General features: G+C 41.9%; 1 protein-coding gene across 8 annotated transcripts in view; it reads right to left on the reverse strand.

The window, feature by feature from the left end:
* LOC122699847 (synuclein alpha interacting protein) overlaps positions 1–18,267 on the reverse strand; it is a 153,869-nt gene that overhangs the window by 16,480 nt on the left and 119,122 nt on the right. For all 8 annotated transcript variants that reach the window (XM_043912263.1, XM_043912262.1, XM_043912260.1 and 5 more), the window contains 2 exons: positions 8,511–8,636; positions 3,383–3,552 (listed from right to left, as the gene is read on the reverse strand). In XM_043912263.1, the coding sequence (XP_043768198.1) occupies positions 3,383–3,552; positions 8,511–8,636 (296 nt within the window). The remainder of the gene's footprint in view (positions 1–3,382; positions 3,553–8,510; positions 8,637–18,267) is intronic.

The following is an 18,267-nucleotide window of genomic DNA, read 5'->3' on the forward strand; positions in this document are numbered from 1 at the left end:
ACCCCATGGACTGTAGCCTACCAGGATCCTCAGTCCATGGGATTTTCCAGGCAAGAATACTGGAGTGGGTTGCCATTTCCTTCTCCAGGGGATCTTCCTGACCCAGGGATTGAACCCAGGTCTCCCGCATTGTAGGCAGACGCTTTACCATCTGAGCTACCAGGGAAGTCCTAGAAAAACATTAGGTGAGGGATTAAAATAGATGAAACAAGATTACAGTCTCCTTTTAAAAGGTTTTTAGGTGTCAATGTGAATTATGACACAGTCAAGAAAACTATTTGGAGGCAATTAGGATGACTGATGACAGGAATCCCAGGTATGGATGGAGAAAAAAAGGACTCTATTCTCTAGAATCTAAAAAAGCCCTCAGAAAGGAATAATCAACTTTAATTATAATATATGAGCATGTGAAATATGAATATATGAAAACATGTGAGCATTTGTCCAGTATGTCTGCTAGGCTGCTCTAACAAAGTACCACAAGTTGCCTTCCTTAAACAACAGAAGTTTATTTTCCTCACAGTTCTGGAGGCTAGCAGTCTGTAATCGAGGTGTTGACAAGGTTGGCTCCTCGGAGGGCTGTGAGGGAGAACTGGCCCTATGCCTCTCTCCAAGTGTTTGGTGGTTCACTGGCACTCTTTGGCATTCTCTGACTTCTAAATGAACCACCCTGATCTTTGCCTTTATGTGCATATTATCTTCTCCCTGTGTGTGTCTGTGTCTGTGTCCAGATTTTCCCCTTTTGCAAGGACACCAATCATCTTGGATTAGGCCCAATCCTATGACTTCATTTTCACTTGATTACTTTTGTAAAGACCCATCTCCAAATAAGCAATAAGCTCACATTCCAAAGTCCTAGGGGTTAGGACTCCAACACATCATTTTATGAGGCCACAATTCAACCCATTGATACACCTACAGATCAGGATGTCTAAGAGAGCTGAAGGGTGCCACTTCTAAATAACAGCTATGTTGATGAAGGACTGGTAAAAATATTCTAGGAGGAAAAGGCTCTTAAGACTGTCTCCCACTCACAATTTTGGACTGAAAAACTAGTGTTTTCCATCCTTCCTCTTGCACATTTTGATGTTATTGGTGCCCTAGAGTCGGAAGGGTACAGTGGACTAAATAGAGTAAGTGAATTTCTGTTTTAGTTTTGCCAGCCTTACTGAGACACACAGTAAGTACAAACTAGGGTCTCTAGCATAACCTCTCATATTTCATATTCTCATTGGCTTGACTACAACTGTCTACAGCCTTCAGTTTGGAGACAGTGGAATAACTGCTGTCTATTACTGTACATGTGTGTTTTATCCCAGGATCATCAGCAGACAGAGCAGCCAAGACCCTGACCTTGAAGAGTTCTACCGATAAAGCAACTGCTACAGCTCAGGAAAGCCTCTACGACTCTGTGCTGAGAGATTGAGGGGAACGGTTTGGCAGTCTTTTCTCTGAGTACAAACCTTTAGAAAAAACATTCCATTGGACTATTTTAAAGTTCCTCTCAATGGATATGTCCATACACTACTGGGCGGAGTATCCACTGGTACACCATTTCTGGAAGGATATTAGGCAGCATCTATCTACAAGTATCATGACAGCAAGGAGATCAACCCAGTCAATCCTAATGGAAAGCAACCCTGAATACTCATTGGAAGGCCTGATGCTGAAGCTGAAGCTCCAATATTTTGGCCATCTGATGTGAAGAGCTGACTCACTGGAAAAGACCCTGATGCTGGGAAAGACTGAAGGCAAAAGAAGAGGGTGGCAGAGGATGAGATGGTTGGATGGCATCACTGATTCTAGGGACATGAACTCGGGCAAACTCTGGGAGACGGTGGGGGGACAGGGACGCTTGGTGTGCTGCAGTCCATGGGGTCACAGAGTCAGACATGACTTAGTGGCTGAACAACAACAATCCACACGCATGCCCCTTTGTTCTGGCAATTCCTTTTCTAGGAACTCCTTTCAGAAATACCTATACATGTACATAAAGACATGTGTACAAGTATGTTTGCCTTGACAAGATAACTTCCTGAAGGGAGTTAGGAATTTCTGTGTATTTCCCCTTCAGTTACATCCAGACCTTCAAAGCTTGCTTAGCTCACCTGTCCCAGGGGAGTCTTGTGTAACTGGGCAGAGGATTGTTGGAGAGAAAGGAACCCCTCTAATTTTTAAGTTTAAATTTTTTTCTAGTGAAAGCCTAAACTCATTAGAGACAGTATTCTAGGTACTGACAGGGGAAGGGTGGAGGAGTGCAGAAACTCTTAACCTCTAAGGCACTAGAGCAGAAGCAGAGAGAGAAATGTTTCCCAAGTTTAGTGAGGAGCCAGAGGATCTAAGGACTTGTCACACTGTTGCATGAATTAACTTTTAACCAGTTAAGGCCTCCTACCAACTACAGATCTTTTTTCACAAGGAAAGAAGAAAAAAATATTTTTTATAATTTTAAAGTAAAACTTCACTTTTCTCCTCTAAAACTTGATTTTTAAGGTCTGTCCTCCTAATCTGTTACCATTACTTTGAGTGCTGTTCTTGATTTTCAATGATTCCCTTACCAGTATGGCAACTGTCATTCGGCCAATGTGTTCTCCAAGGGCTGACCTCTGTCCCCTTAGAGGGGCATCTGCTCTTAGTCCTTCAACCTGCTTGAGAACCCCCAAGATGGCCTCTCCTTTGGCCCTCCTTTTTTCAAGCACATCATGGCAACTTACCAGCCATGCTTCCCTGACATCTAGTTATGCAATGTGTACCAGCTTCAGCATTTCATCAGAAAAAGAACCGAGCTTAACTAGACAAAGAGTGTTTTAAGTAACGTCATGCTGAGTCCACATTCTGAGGATTTTTCATTCTGAGGATTTGTGAATTGTCTGCTTAATTTTTATAATAAATTGGCAGCAATGGTTACCAGGGTACCTGTACTTTCCCAAATATACATTTTCCTTTTTTGAGAAAACTGAGAAACTGGCTCATCTTGAACCTTTCTCTCTCATGCTCTTTATAATTTGCTGAACTATTAAAGACAGAAGTTTGGAATGATGCCCACATGTGCTTTCTGTGCCCGCTACATCATCTGGGGCCCTGAGATGTGAAGACAGAGAGAGGCTCTCTCCCCTAGTCCACTGTGGCTTAAGTTTCCTTCTGAGGAAGCTTGCTCTGCATTCTTTTTTTCCTTAAATGTCATTTTGCCTCCACAGAGATGGCATCTTCAGCATGAACACCGGCTGTGAGGACTTGCAATGAGGGAAGAAAAGAAGATGAGGACGACGCTAGGCACTCCCTGCACCACCAGTGCGAGGGAGCCTTCTGAGGACCAGGCTGACGCCTAAGCATGACGCTGACCAGCCAGACTGGGTTCTCACGGAACAAACGGGTCACTCACTCCTTCAGCTGCTTGGTGAGCTTCACCACCTGGGAGGCTAGCGACATGCAGGTCTCCACCACCACCAGGTACCGGGAGCACAGGCTGTGTCCGTGGCGCTCGGCGCTCTGGGAGGGCTTCTCCCCCACGTGGTTCTGCATCGTGACATTTGCTCCATACTCAACCAGGGTCTGTTAGAGAAGGCAGAGACATGTGATCCATCAGGATTTCCCTCTAAACATGATTTAAAAATTTTTTTTTGAAGTATAGTTGATTTATAATGTTAGTCTCAAGTGTGGAGCAAAGTGATTCAGTTTTATATATATATATATTTCTTTTTTCCAGGTTGCTTTCTAATATATACAAGATATTGAATATAAAATATAGTTGCCCATGCTATACAGTGAACTCTTGTTGCTTATCTATTTTATGTATAGTAGTTAGCATCTATTACTTTCATACTCCCAAATGTATCCTTACCCCACCTCCTTCTTCCCTTTGGTAACCAGAAATTTGTTTCCTATGTTTGTGAGTCTGTTTCTGTTCTGTATACAGAATAATTTGTATTATTTTTTAGATTCCACATATAACTGATATCATATAATTGCTTTTCTGACTTACTTAGTATGATCTTTGCTGCTGCTAAGTCACTTCAGTCATGTCCAACTCTGTGTGACCCCATCCCTGGGATTCTCCAGGCAAGAATACTGGAGTGGGTTGCCATTTCCTTCTCCAATGCATAAAAGTGAAAAGTGAAAGTGAAGTCGCTCAGTCCGGCTCTTCGCGACCCCATGGACTGCAGCCTACCAGGCTCCTCCATCCATGGGATTTTCCAGGCAAGAGTACTGGAGTGGGGTGCCATTGCCTTCTCCATAGTATGATCTTTAGGTGTGTCCATAAACATTACTTTTTAATGACTGTTACAGAAGGTTGAGTGGAACTTCTCCTGTTGTTCCAAAACCAGTCACCAGAGTCCACAGCAGGACAGGGTGGGGACAAGGAGCCTCATATACAAAGAGGACTTCTAGTGAGATTTTAGCAGTCAGTATCAGATGCCTCCCTTCAGAACCCACAACAATGCAACCAACCATCCCTACTACTATCAACCCCACCGAGCCTCAGAAGGACACTGGGAAGGAGAGGAGGATGTGTTGTCCTTAGGAGTCCTTTCCTTCATGAGATGATCAGGGCAGTGTCTGTAGTGAGAGGCTCTGTCCCTTTCAATGGGTGGCCTCATGAATTTAGGGATGCCCATAAGAAAAAGAAGGAACTTTTTTTACCTGTTCCTTTTTGGGCAGCACACTTGACCTGGTGCTGAACCTACCCAATCAGAGATACAAAGAACTGGAGAGAATTGTCATGGCAGGGGCCCTTATTCATACCACGTGCCCTGGCGAGGACGTGTCACATAGATTGAGCAGATGTTGTAGAAGGGAGCATGCTGTGAGCTTATTATCACCCGATGAAAACGGAGAAGGTTCTTTAGCAGCAGGAGGCAGTGGGAAGCAACACAGTGGAGGGGCTTGTATGGGGAGGAGACTGCAAGGTCGGGGCCACATCTCCCTGTCAGGTAGCAGTGGGGAGGCTCTAGAGGACCCTCGAAAGACCCCACTCATCACATCCACCAGAGACTCAGCCCCTGAAGGCTGCTCCCGAGGACATCAGTGGCAAACCTTAGTGAGCTAAAGAAGCAAGACAACTTTCAGGGAGATGCCATGACCCCTGCCAGTTAAGCAAAGAGACAGCTGAATTTTGCTCTCCATATTTCCTATTTGTCCTCAACAGTGGAGCCCAGGAGAGAGAGGTGAATAGGAGCTAAGGTGGTGTCTAACAAGCCTGTCAAGCTTCTGTCCCAAGCTCGTTCCTTCTACCCTGAGCTGATCTGGGTTGGGGAGGAGAATACTTTGAATTAGGAATAAGACTGAGATTTTTCAGTTGGTTTGAAGTATATGTTAATAGTCAAAGGCAAAAAGTTAAGGAATCTTGTCAAGGTATCATTAGTATAGGGGAGAAAGATTTGATGGAGCATGGTTGAGATCATTTTTTTTCCTTTTTACTGTACTTTGGCTTGTGTGATCTTAGATCCCTGACCAGGGATTGAACCTGTGCCCTCGGCAATGAAAGCACAGAGTCCTAATCACTGGTATACCAGGGAATTCCCTTACATCGTTAATTTTTAAAAATCAAAACTTTAGTTTTTATGCTGTGGTGACAATAGACTCCACAAAAAGCTGTCACATCAATATTAATCAACTGTCATAGTCTGATATTTTTTGACACTACCAAGATGAGTTTGTAGACCTCCCTCCGGATTTATTTTAGTAATAGATAATGTTTTCTCTACCAGAAATCACTGTTATTTTAAAATTTCTTGACTACTCAGACTCAGAGGTCACTAAGGACCTTCATTTTCCACTCAGTTTAGGATCACTCACCATGAAAAGTCACTGAGCCACTCAGCCCACAGAGTGTCCCCACCTCACACTGAGCTCTCAGAGACACAGCATAAACACACAGTTAGCACTCCCCTTGACTCTGGCCTCTGCAGTTTTCTTTCCAGTGTTTCCCACACTCAGTTCCCTCCTCACATCATAACGACACTTGCTCACTCCCTTTTCTACTTTCAATCTCTTTGTACCTACTTTTTCTCACACCCAGTGGAGAGACTTACTTCCAAGAGTATCCAAGTTTCCACATACATGGTGCCTTGTGCCAAAAATATCATTTGTGTTAAGTGGAGATGAACACGCTGAAAGGACAGACTGCCTCTCCTCACATAGTAAAAAAAAAAATAATTGAAATCTCAAACAGAATTAGTGATATCAGCTGGTTTTCTTTGGCTTGCAGTCATTTATTAGCTGATAAAAGTTTACTCTTTTTTACTTTAAGGCTATTAAATATGATAGTGTTTTGTTAAACGGAGAAATGAAGTTTTCAGTCTTCATTGAATTATTTTTCCTCCACAAAAAGCAATGCTACTCCTTTCATCTTTCTGCAGACCCTGGTAGTAATTTAAATTTCTCTCTTTTCCATATTTGATTTCGCATCACTCCTTTCACAACTGGGTGTCTTAAATTAGAAGATGCACGCTTTGCCAGCAATAGTGGGGAAACTTCCCAGACACTTGGAATATTTCCTGTCAATGTGGCTTTCCACAGAGCAGTTGCTATGTGAGGAGACCCTGTAGAGATCCTTTTGCTATTGCCTCTGCATTCTGGTTTTATTCAGCTCTTGCCTCATATTTACAGCTTTTTCATATCTGCTGTCATTTCCTAATCCTCTCTACCTTTCTGAGCAACTGGTTCTCACTGCCCAGCTTTCTCTTTCAGATACAGTCTACCGGCACACAGGAAAACCTTGCTAAGTGCCTGTTAAGTCTGGAATAAAAGAAATATTACCAAATATGGTGAAAAAGAGCACTGTTTCCTTAGAGTTCTCAAGTGCACATAAGATATTTTGAACTGTATGAACCTGGTGAGGTGAAAGTATTTTCTTTAATCGTGGCCTTCATCCATACATTGTCAATTGTTCTTTTCCTATATTTCAGGCAGATGTGGGAACAAATCCATAGATGTTGGGTCATTTTCAATGATAAGAATGGTGTGATTGGTCAGACTCTGGTAATGATGATTTATGTTCCTAAAGTAAATTCCAGGTCAGTTCTAAACTTTGTTTCAATTCAAAGCTTTTCCTCTCCTTACACCATCATTGTCCCTCCTCCCCTTCAGCCCTCCTCTCTCATTGTTTTGTCAGTCAGGGCCTTATACTTTCTAGCTGAAAAGGCCTATCCAGTTATTTTTTTAAATTTTCAAAAATTGAGTTTGTGTCAGTTTTTGCTATATTGCAAAGTGACTCAGTTATACACATGTAGGTTTTTTTTTATATATACTCTTTTCCATTGTGGTTTATCACAAGATATTAAAAATAGTTCCCCACGCTGCAGAGGCAGGCGGGAGAGGGAAGGCCTGGGAGTCTGGGATTAGCAGATGTTACACTCTTACATACAGGAGGCCCGCCCAGTGTTCACACACACGTGCTCCTCTCAGGGCCCCCGCCAACTGCTGTGAGGGAGGCAGCACTGGTGTGGCTCGGCTCTGGGCAGCTCTGCGTTCAGCTGCAGGACGAGATGCCGACCCCTCTTCTCATAGGAAGCCTGTACTCTCTAAGCAGCCCCCTTGGAGGTCCCCTCAGGTGGCTGCGGCAGGGGGATGCCACCTCCTGTGGCTCCACTCCCCAGGCTCTTTCCATCACTACACACGTGAGACACAGTAAAATTCTCCAGCTATGTTTGGCTACAAGGGTGAGCCCACCTGAGGCTGCTGGGTGGACTGGCTAGCCAATCAGGGCCCTGTCTAGCCTGCCCACGGGCTGAGGGGGGTCTATATCCAGGGCTTCCTATAATCAGTTCTGGGCTTTTTGAGTGTATTCAAGAAGCTCAGTCCTACTACAAAGAAAGGGAGAAAACCACAGGACCCTCCTCTCCCCCCAGCCTACTACCTGCTGTGTGTGTTTAGTCTCCCAGTCGTGTCTGACTCTCTGCGACCCCATGGACTGTAGCCAGACTCTTTGTGATTCCCTTACCTATGCGATTATCCCGGCAAGAACACTGGAGTGGGTTGTCATGCTCTCCTGCAGGGGATTTTCCCCACTGAGGGACACAACTTGCGTCTCTTGTGTCTCCACTGTGTCATACTACTTGATACGCTAAGGAATTTTTCTAATTGTTTCCTGAAAACTCAGTCCTGTTTATCAGACACTTGGGAAGGCCAAGTGTGCTAACGACAGCAGGAATGGCCCACCTGCCATGTGACAGTCTGAGCGACATCTGTCTGACCGGGGTTTTCTGCTATCTTGAGAACACGGGGTACTTAACACCTACTGTCCTCAGCACTGGGGTTTTCAGGCAATGCTGAAAGGGCAAGGAGAGACCCTGGCAACATCCTGGGACACTCAGGGAGAAACCCAGACAGCTATTTATGCCAATGCTTGTGGGCATTTCTGGAAATACAAATATATCAATTTGATTCTTTATTATCCACTAAAGAGACAAAGTGGACTAAATCTAGACTTTCTCCGAGGGAAACAAATTCCCATTTTCTGTTTTACTACTTGTGGCCCTCATTTCTCCAGAGAAGCGGGGCCTGTGTACCTGTATGCACCCGAGGTAGCCATGCTGTGAGGCCACATGAACAGCACTGTTACCATCTTGGTCCACTTCATCCAGCGAGATGCCCTGCTCTTGCATGAACTGAAGAAGCCACAGCAGAATCTTCTCCTATAAACACAAGGACAAGTTGGAATTAATAGGCTGTCATGCAGAGCCAAATGACTGGAAAAGACCCTGAGGCTGGGGAAGATCGAAGGTAGGAGGAGAAGGGGGCGACAGAGGATGCAGTGGTTGGATGGCATCACCAATTCAATGGACATGGTTTGAGGAAACTTCAGGAGATGGTGAAGGACAGGGAAGCCTGGTATGCTGCAGTCCATGGGGTTACAAAGAGTCAGACATGACTGAGCAGCTGAACAACATGTAGAGAAGCCTAATAAAAAGAGGAAAATAAAACTCCAACATGTGAAGCTTAGATATAGCCAAGCTTACCCTCTGAAGAGAACATTTCCATTCAGTATAAACTGAAAATTCATGCACCTCTGACAAAAGTCAATGAAAGAGAATTGCGCTGAGAATTCAAAGAGCAGAAAGTTATCTCAGAAATGCCCTTGTTTTGCTTCCATATTCTTCAGGTGGAAAAACTGATTCAGAGAAAGTTTGAGCATCTCCTCAAAGTTACACAGTGAGACAGAGTCAATGCTGGAACCAGAATCCAAGTCTTTTGATTTCAAGGCAATATTTCTGCTTATTTTGTTAAATTCTGTTAAATTATTCTGTTAAATTATCTGGTAGCTTTAAGAATATTATAAAACCTTGAACTATTGAGATAACTAGTTTCTACTTTATCACACTTCAACTATGACTTCGTAATCTCATACTTTTCAGTCAACAGGCTTCCAGAAAGGGGAAACATATAAAGTTGTTAAGTTAACCACACTGAAATAAAACTGGGACCATCTTGATTTTTCTGATCAAATGGTGGTGGTATTTGAAAGGTAAAGCTTTCTCTTCTTCTATGTTAAAGAGCACCAAACCTCTGAATACTACCTTTCCAAGGGAAAGACACAGAACAGTCAGTGTGTGTTGTCATAACCTGTGTGCATTTTACCCATTGAGTCTTTTGTGGTATTTTCATGTTATGTTTGGTCTCAGAGAAAGCAGGGGGATGGGATTTCAGTGTTTTAAAATAGAAAAATTAAATATAATGCTAAAAAAATACAAGAGTGGTAAAAACAACAGCATGAAATTTAGTGGGTGGAATTTGACATTTAAAAAGATGATCATGCCTTTCAAAGAGCCTTGAACCTCTCCCTAGCCTTTTAAAGGATTTTTTTTTCCAATTTGCTCGGACTGGTCATGAACTTTTATACTTTTCTGGATTAAATTTGCCTGCACCTTCTGAACATGCCAACTAATCTCCTAAAGGAATGTTGGATCAAAACAGCCAACTCCTTTCATGTTTCTCCCCTCATGTGGGGAACAGGGCACTGTTTATGAAGGCAACTGTGATATCAGGGAGAGACTGAATATTTGCACCACACTTTTTTTCACAGGAGCACGCAGAAAGTAAGCCCTCTAAAGAAAGAGAAGAGAAAATGTCAATACCTGCAACCAACCAAGAATGCACCCTGGGAAAGCAGGGTGAGTGTTAGCTGCAAAAGCAGACAGACCTTGTAGGAAGGGAAACCCTTCAAGTCCTGAGAGAATGAGGTGGGGCAGAGCCCGGAGGCCAGGGCTGGGTGGCTGGAGGTGGATAAAAAAGAGGCCTATGTGCTCTCTTCTTCAGAGGCAAAGAAAGAAAGAAAGTTGAAACTGATACCAGAGCAAGTGATGTTTCAAATGCATAAGGGAGAACAACTTCTGTTACTTTTCCTATTTTAGGGAAAAAAAAACCTGAATTACCTTAATTTGGAGACAGATGATCAAACCTTGTGACCTTTTTTTTTTAATTCATTTTTATTGAAGTATAGTTGCTATACAATGTTGTTAGTTTCTACTGTACAGCAGAATGAATCAGTTATACATATACATATATTTCCTCTTTCTAAGATTTCCATCCTATTTAGGTCACCAGAGAGCCCTTGAGTAGAGGTCCCGAGCTAAATAGTAGGTTCCCATTAGTTATCTATTTTATACATAGTAGTGTATGTATATGTCAACCGCAATCCCCCAATTCATCCTCCCTCCCCCTTAGTATCCAAATGTTTGTTCTCTATATCTGTGTCTCTGTTTTGCAAATAAGGTTATCTGTACTATTTTTCTAGATTCCACATACAAAGGATATTATATGATACTTGTTTTTCTCATTCTGACTTACCTCACTCTGTATGACTGTCCCTAGGTTTATCCATGTCTCTGCAAATGGCACTACTTCATTCCTTTTCATGGCTGAGTCATATTCCATTGTATATATGTACCACATCTTTTTTATCCATTCATCTGCTGATAGACATTTAGGTTGCTTCCATGTCCTAGCTAATGTAAACAGCTGCTGCTGTGAACACTGGGGTGCATGTATGGTTTTCTCTGAGTATATGCCCAAGAGTGGGACTGCTGGACCATATGGTAGTTGTATTTTTAGTTTTCTTCAGAATCTCAATACTGTTCTCCACAGTGGCTGCATCAACTTATATTCCCACCAACAGCGTAGGAGGGTTCTCTTCTCCTCCATACCCTTTCCAGCATCTGAATCATGTGATCTTAACTCCTAAAAAGATCTGGATGAGTGGGTATATCTCAAGATCAATGACATGACCAACTGGTTAGAAGTCGATGTCTAAGAAATATCAAGAGGGCAAGTTGCTGTGACTCTATTGGTGAAAAGGACAGCCATGCTATCTTCAAAGGTCATTGGCAAGCTTGTGGTGACTTGGTTTGCTCCATGATATTAAACGTTAAGATTGTAAAGTGGGAGAGATTTTAGAGAAGCATCCAATTCAAACACTCTTATTTTACAAATCAGACAACTGAAGAAAACAACTGGATATTCTTGGATATTCCAGCAACTTCTTTAGCAAGTAAAGTTCAGAGGGGTTCAAGATAATCAGAAATATTTTATATATATGTTATCAGGCATACTTTCATGATTTCCAGACTCAATTAAATATCATAATGGATATGTGCGTGCTCCACATGCACAGAAAATGCCCTTTACTATAATTCACAGTGTTTTGACTTCTGTTATTGTTGCTCAGACACCAAGTCATCTCTAACTCCTTGCGATTCCATGGACTGCAGCACACCAGGCTTCCTTATCTTGCACTGTCTCCCGGAGTTTGCTCAAATTCATGTCCATTGAGTCAGTGATGCCATTGAACCATCTCATGCTGTCATCCCCTTTTCCTGCCTTCAATCTTTTCCAGCACCAGAGTCTTTTCCAGTGAGTTGGCTCTTCCCATCAGGTGGCCAAAGTATTGGAGCTTCAGCTGTAGTCCTTCCAGTGAAAATTCAGGGCTGGTTTCCTTTAGGATTGACTGGGTTGGTCTCCTTGAAGTCCAAGGGATTCTCAAGAGTCTTTTCTAGCACCACAATTCGAAAGCATCAATTCTTTGGCACTCAGCCTTCTTTATGGTCCAACTCTCATGTTCAGATATAACCACTGTAAAAACCATAGCTTTGACTATATGGACCTTTGCTGGCAAAGTGATGTCTCTGCTTTTCAATATGCTGTCCATGTCTGCCATAGCTTTTCTTCCAAGGACTAAGTATCTTTTAATTTTGTGGGTGCAGTCACTGTCTGTAGTGATTTTGGAGCCCAAGAAAATAAAATCTGTCACTGTTTCCACTTTTTCTCCGTCTGTTTGCCATAAAGTGATGGGACCAGATACCATGATCTTAGTTTTTTGAAAGTTGAGTTTTAGGCCAGCTTTTTCACTCTCCTCTTTTACCTTCATCAAGAAGCTCTTTAGTTCCTCTTTTCTTTCTGCCATTAGAGTGGTATCATCTGCATATCTGAGGTTGTTGATATTTTTAGTAATGGAGTTAGAAGAAATAGAATACTACATCCATAAGAGTAGGAATTTTCCTTTTATAGAAATCTGGGGAAGAACCTATAGAGACCTGGACTTTACAGGGGCTTGATGCCTTGGGAGAACAGGACAAAGTCTGTGTAAGGCAGGAGGTGCCTTGACTCCTGGGGTTCTCCCAGTCATGTGTAGTCCACACTGTTATGATAACCTGCTGCTTTTCTTAGGATGGCCTGGATAATTCTTCCTTATAATTACTCTTAGCAAATTCAATATGCAAGACTTTAATCAAGGAAGAACCATTATCCTAATTCAGGTTAGTTGCTCTGTGGTGTCTGACTCTTTGTGACCCCATGGATTGTAGCCCACCAGGCTCCTCTGTTCAAGAAACTCAAATTCTGGGAGATAGTGAAGGACAGGGAAGCCTGGCATGCTGCAGGCCATGGGGTCAGAAAGAGTTGGACACATCTAAGTGACTGAATAACAGCAGTAACAACATTATCCTATTATCTAAAACAATGTAGGTCTTTGCCCAGCAGGTCAAATTCAGTTTCCTATGCTGCAGTGAACACTTTCATAAGAAGCTATTCAACTGGTTGCACCTTCCCTAGTGGCTGAGATGGTAAAGAGTCTGACTGAAGTGCGGGAGACCTGGGTTTGATCCCTGGGTCAGGAAGATCCCCTGGAGAAGGGAATGGCAACCCACTCCAGTATTCTTGTCTGGAAAATCCCATGGATGGAGGAGCCTGGTGAGCTACAATCCATGGGGTCACCAAGAGTCAGACATGAATGAGCAACTTCACTTTCACTTTATGCAACTGGCCTGTTTACTGAGAAGTTATATGGAAACGACCATCTCCCCTATGATATGTGCAGAGAGGCACTGCTTAAAGGGATGGGCTGACTATCCACTCTTTAACAACCAAAGTTTAGAACTTCTGAGATGGCATGGAGATGGTTAGAATCCCTTGGTTTGGGTAAGAGCATGTTTAGCATCCTGGAGAAGAAAACGGCAACCCACTCCAGTGTTCTTGCCTGGAGAATCCCATGGACAAAGGAGCCTGGTGGGCTACCATTCATGGGATCACAAAGAGTCGGACACAATGTCGGACACAATGTGCTGAGTGACTAAGTACAATGTTTAGCATCCACTCTCCTAGAAATGCTTTCTGCTCTGATTCTGGAAGACATGCCTGCAGAGACCCACAGTCCTACAGTTTAAACAGCGACTTATTTGACAAATATCCAGTGAAGAGAACAGAACAAACACAGCTACTTCCCCCAACTAAGAAGACCCTGTGAATGTATATCACATATAAATATATATCCATGGTGCCTAGCTCTTCTTTTAGACCTTTAGTGTGTTCTCCCCACATCCCCAGTGACCCCACCCCTGCTGTGTGTGTGTGTATGTATGTGAGAGAGAGAGAGAGAGAGAGTGGGGGATATTAAAGAATGTAACTTCAGACCTTCATGTTCCCATAGGTATAGCTTTTAGAGAACATCCAATGTAATCACATGGATGAGGCAGTTCTTCTGTATTATTTCTGTTTTACAGAATGCCTCTCCAATTGACATTCCATCCAATCACCTATATCTATTATATCTATGCATTCAATGTTCATCTAATGAATGAAAACTTACTTTATGTACTAGTTTCCTCTTCTGGGGACTTTTTGCTCTTTTGATAACCCGTTTTAATGTCTTTTGTGCATTCTTAAAGGCAATGGAATTTATTTATAGAGACAACTGTAGTTCTAAAGGAGGCAATTTTGTCTGTGATTATGTCATCAAATCTAACAAGCCATCAATTATAAGATTCATTCCAGTTTTTGAGATGCTAAAATGTGAAAAAAAAAGGCCAGCAATAGTTTCATATTGTCACTTATTGTAAAATAAATGTAGACTCTAGGGACAGTAAAACGTGAAAAAATAATACATCTAAGAATTGATTGAACAGGTTTAGCACTTCCCTGGTGGCTCAGACGGTAAAGAATCTGCCTGCCGATGCAGGAGACCCAGGTTCTATCCCTGGGTTGGGAAGACACCCTGGAGAAGGGAATGGTAACCCACTCCAGTATTCTTGCCTATGAATTCCATGGACAGAGGAGCCTGGTGGGCTATAGCCCATGGGGTCACATAGAGTCAGACACTGAGTGATTAACACACATACAGAGTTGTTTAGGCTGAAAAATGTTTTTTGCCAAACTTATTTTATACTTTACTTATAGGTAAATAAACAATATGCATAGCAATAAAAATCATAAATTGGAAGGTAGCCAATAATCATTAGAGCTGACATTTACCTAGTGTCTACTACAGGCTTCCTGTGACTTTTCTCATTTGAATCTCAGAGCAACCCTGTTAAGAAAGTTCTATTATCTCCATTCTAAAGATGAGGAAACTGAGGTCCAGGGAGACATTTTCTTATCTTTTCTTTTAAAATAAAGAAATATATACAAGGCTCCTGGGCTAGTAATGGTAGGGCTAGGATTTAAACTCAGACCGAGGAGCTAACGTTCTGTGCCTTCTGTATATGAATATCCACCACAGCTCATGACGCATGACCCCTGACTCCATAAAGGACGTGCTCCTTCGGCACCCCTTGGGTCACAGAAATCACATTAACCGCCTGTCAGTCTGTGGGCTATGGAGCTCTGTGCTGGTTATGCTTTTTCAAAGGTCCTTGGAGAGCAGACTCTTGCTTGTGCCAATCAAAGACTTTTCTATGCACTTCCATCTGCAATCATAGCACTTTCAGTGTTGTTTACTTATTTCTGACCCATGACAATGAAATAATAAAGTCAACAGAATATTTCTCCTTTTAAAAAAGTAAACTGCGGAAAAACTATAACACAGCCTGTGGAAACAACCCCCTCATCAGAAGGCCCATCACCATTCATGACCATTCGGAGGAATTCTGAGCTTTTTGTGAAAAAGCGTCTTTTATTTTTTAAATCTGATCAGGCCAAACATTTTAAATGGAGAATGAACAGAAAGAACACATAAGCAAGCGTGTTCTTTCTCAGTAAATGCTTAATGTTATGATGCCTGTTGTTTCCGTAACAGAACTTCTTGACCAAAAGGCACATTAAAGGTTTAGAAACAAAATGAGAAGTTTGATGTTGAAACAGTGACCAACGCACCAAACAGGCCGAAGCCCCCAAGCAAGTGAGGGTGAGAGCTTCGCTGGGACCCTGAAGGAGACCATCTGAGCTTTCATATTTGAATAAAACAGTCCAAGTTACACAGGCAGTAGCTTTGACTTGAGATCATTCTGCCTCGATTGTTTCACCAGCAGCATCTCTCCCATGGGACAGCAGAGCAGGCCCATCTGAACGTGCGCCCGTCTCTTTCCCTGAGTGTCCCTCATGCGTTCACCTTCATGCTCCCCGGGGCCGGTTCTGCTAGGTACTATCAGACAATGAAGTAATTGCCCCCTCTGAGACTGTGTGTCAAGAGGAGGAAAATCAATTCCTGTTACCCAAAGATCTATCACTCCAGGAGACCACTAAAAACTGCTGGCTACCCCGTGGTTCTGGAGTCCTTACAGGTCATTTTTACCAGAAAAAGGATGCCAACTGTGAGTCAAATAGAGCCCATTCTTTTGAGAATCTACAGGAGGGGCAGAGGGTAACTAAAATAAACCAGGAGAGAAATTTTCCTCTGTACTGTCCTTTCCAAAAGGTATTTACTGAAGAAACAAAAGCAGAACACACTCAAGTGCCTGCTCGATGTAGAAAAACCTGCATGTGCTGAATCCATTAGAAAACTGTTCAGTAACAGTCTTCCTTGTGAAAATATTAGGCTTGCAGTGGTTCCAAGTTCAGCATCTCCGCAGGTTATCTGTTACATAGTGGCTGTGGCAGATGTAGGATGGCTGGGCTGAGTTTGCAGTCCTGATGGGTGTCTACATTTTCCACTTGGGTAGGAATGCTCTCCTGAAGGCACTGCTGGGGTACCCTGCTCAGAGCTGTACTTGAGGTCATTAAAAATGCTTATCAACTTGAAATAACAACCTGAAGACTGATACTAACATGAAGCAAATGTTTGACATGGCTCTTCGCAAAGGTCACTAATTTCTGTATTTTCCTCTATTCCAGCCAAATAAACCACACTATCACCTGACCAAATCCCAGAAATGGCACTTTCTTTTGTTTTGTCCCAATGGCTTCAAAGTTATGAGACTCCTGCTGTGAGAGCTGAAGAGAGAAACTGGCACCTCTAAGCAACATTTCCCGGGACAAAGAATACCAGATGCCCTGTTATTGACTTAAAGTCTCAGAACAGCAATGCAATCCTTCCCTCCTTTTCTTTGGCAAGCTCTTCCAAAACTGCAGTCAGCTTTTCCACTGATATCTGAAACTCCTCTTTACATAAGCAAATGAAATCAGGGGTGTGAAACAATTATTCAGGCAATTTGAGAATAAATAAAATTTTCATCTTATACTGAGAATGATTTATGGGAACTATTTGTCTTCATACTTCTTTTGGTCATTTGAAAATACTATTCTCCCTTCTGCTGGCCTAAGCCAAAAAAGAGCATCTTTAGCAAATACTTATTAATTCTTATGGTAGTTCATAGAACACCATGGCTGGGGCTCATAAGTGCAATACACAAAGGAAATGAAGCAATTACTTCAAAGACAGTGGCTTTTACAAATTTTAAATGTTCTTGCTTCTTTCTTCATTCCATAAATTTAGTACCATGAGTTTGTGTTTAAGATATTCCAAATATCACAACATATTGTTAGATAGAATTATTTAAAAAAAAAAAAAAAAAGGACTCCTGCAGCTATATCAGTTCCACTGCTACACAAAGTATATACCCGGATGGAGGAAAAAAACAGAATCTGGCCCCAAAGTCAAAGGACCTGAGTTGAGATCCAGCCTTCTCTTACTGGCCACTAGACCACATGCTGGTCACTTAAACAATTTCCTGTCTTCAGTCTCCTCATCTATAGACCAGGGATAAAAACAACAGAATCCAATAATGTTGTTTCAAAGACTAAGTCAGATAATGTACGCAAAGTCCAATGGCATGGTGCTTGATACGTGTAGGAAACATTACACACATATATTAATTGAAGTTAGCATGGCATATTATAAAGCATCACCTACCATGAACCCCACTAAAGAAAGGTTGTGGCAATATTCTGAGTCTATTTATAAATTTGAGACTGTCATGCTTGAAAAAGTATAATCTCTTGTTGACAACACCACAATTTACTGCCACTGGGAAAGTTTATGAAGCCAAAGGGATACGGTTATAAGAATGAGAAGCAATTTTCTTTGCCACAAACAAATGTGATTAAATCTATTTTAATGCACTGCTGACTTTATTTATATTTTCTTAAGGCTGAGATTGGCATTTTGTGGTTCCAGTTTTTTTTTTTTTTAAGATTATTTATACTCATCCTTCTCAAAGGGAGTTAGTGATGATTTTTTTTACTGCCTACACTGGATTGTAATCTGCATACATCAATTACTCACACTGGGATTTCCTAATGTAGAAACTGACTGTAACTGAGACTTTGTTTGCATGAGTGCTCATCTTTTTTTTTTAAATTCTCTAATTCTTTGTTGAAAATGATAAAACAAGCTTTGAATATATAAAAAACATGAACAGAAAGACTCAATGCTGTAATTATTACCAAATTAATCTGAAAGTAAAATTTAGCAATGACAATTAAAATCCCAATAAAGATGGTTTAACTGCATGTGAACAGCCTATTTTGGAAAAGAAAACATGTATGAATATTTAAGAAAATTTTAGGTAAGTGATTGTTTTGCTAATCTTTAATGGAGCAAGACTTCCTCAATTAATGTCT

The sequence above is a fragment of the Cervus elaphus genome, chromosome 9 (assembly GCF_910594005.1).
Source record: "Cervus elaphus chromosome 9, mCerEla1.1, whole genome shotgun sequence".
Lineage (NCBI taxonomy): Eukaryota > Metazoa > Chordata > Mammalia > Artiodactyla > Cervidae > Cervus > Cervus elaphus.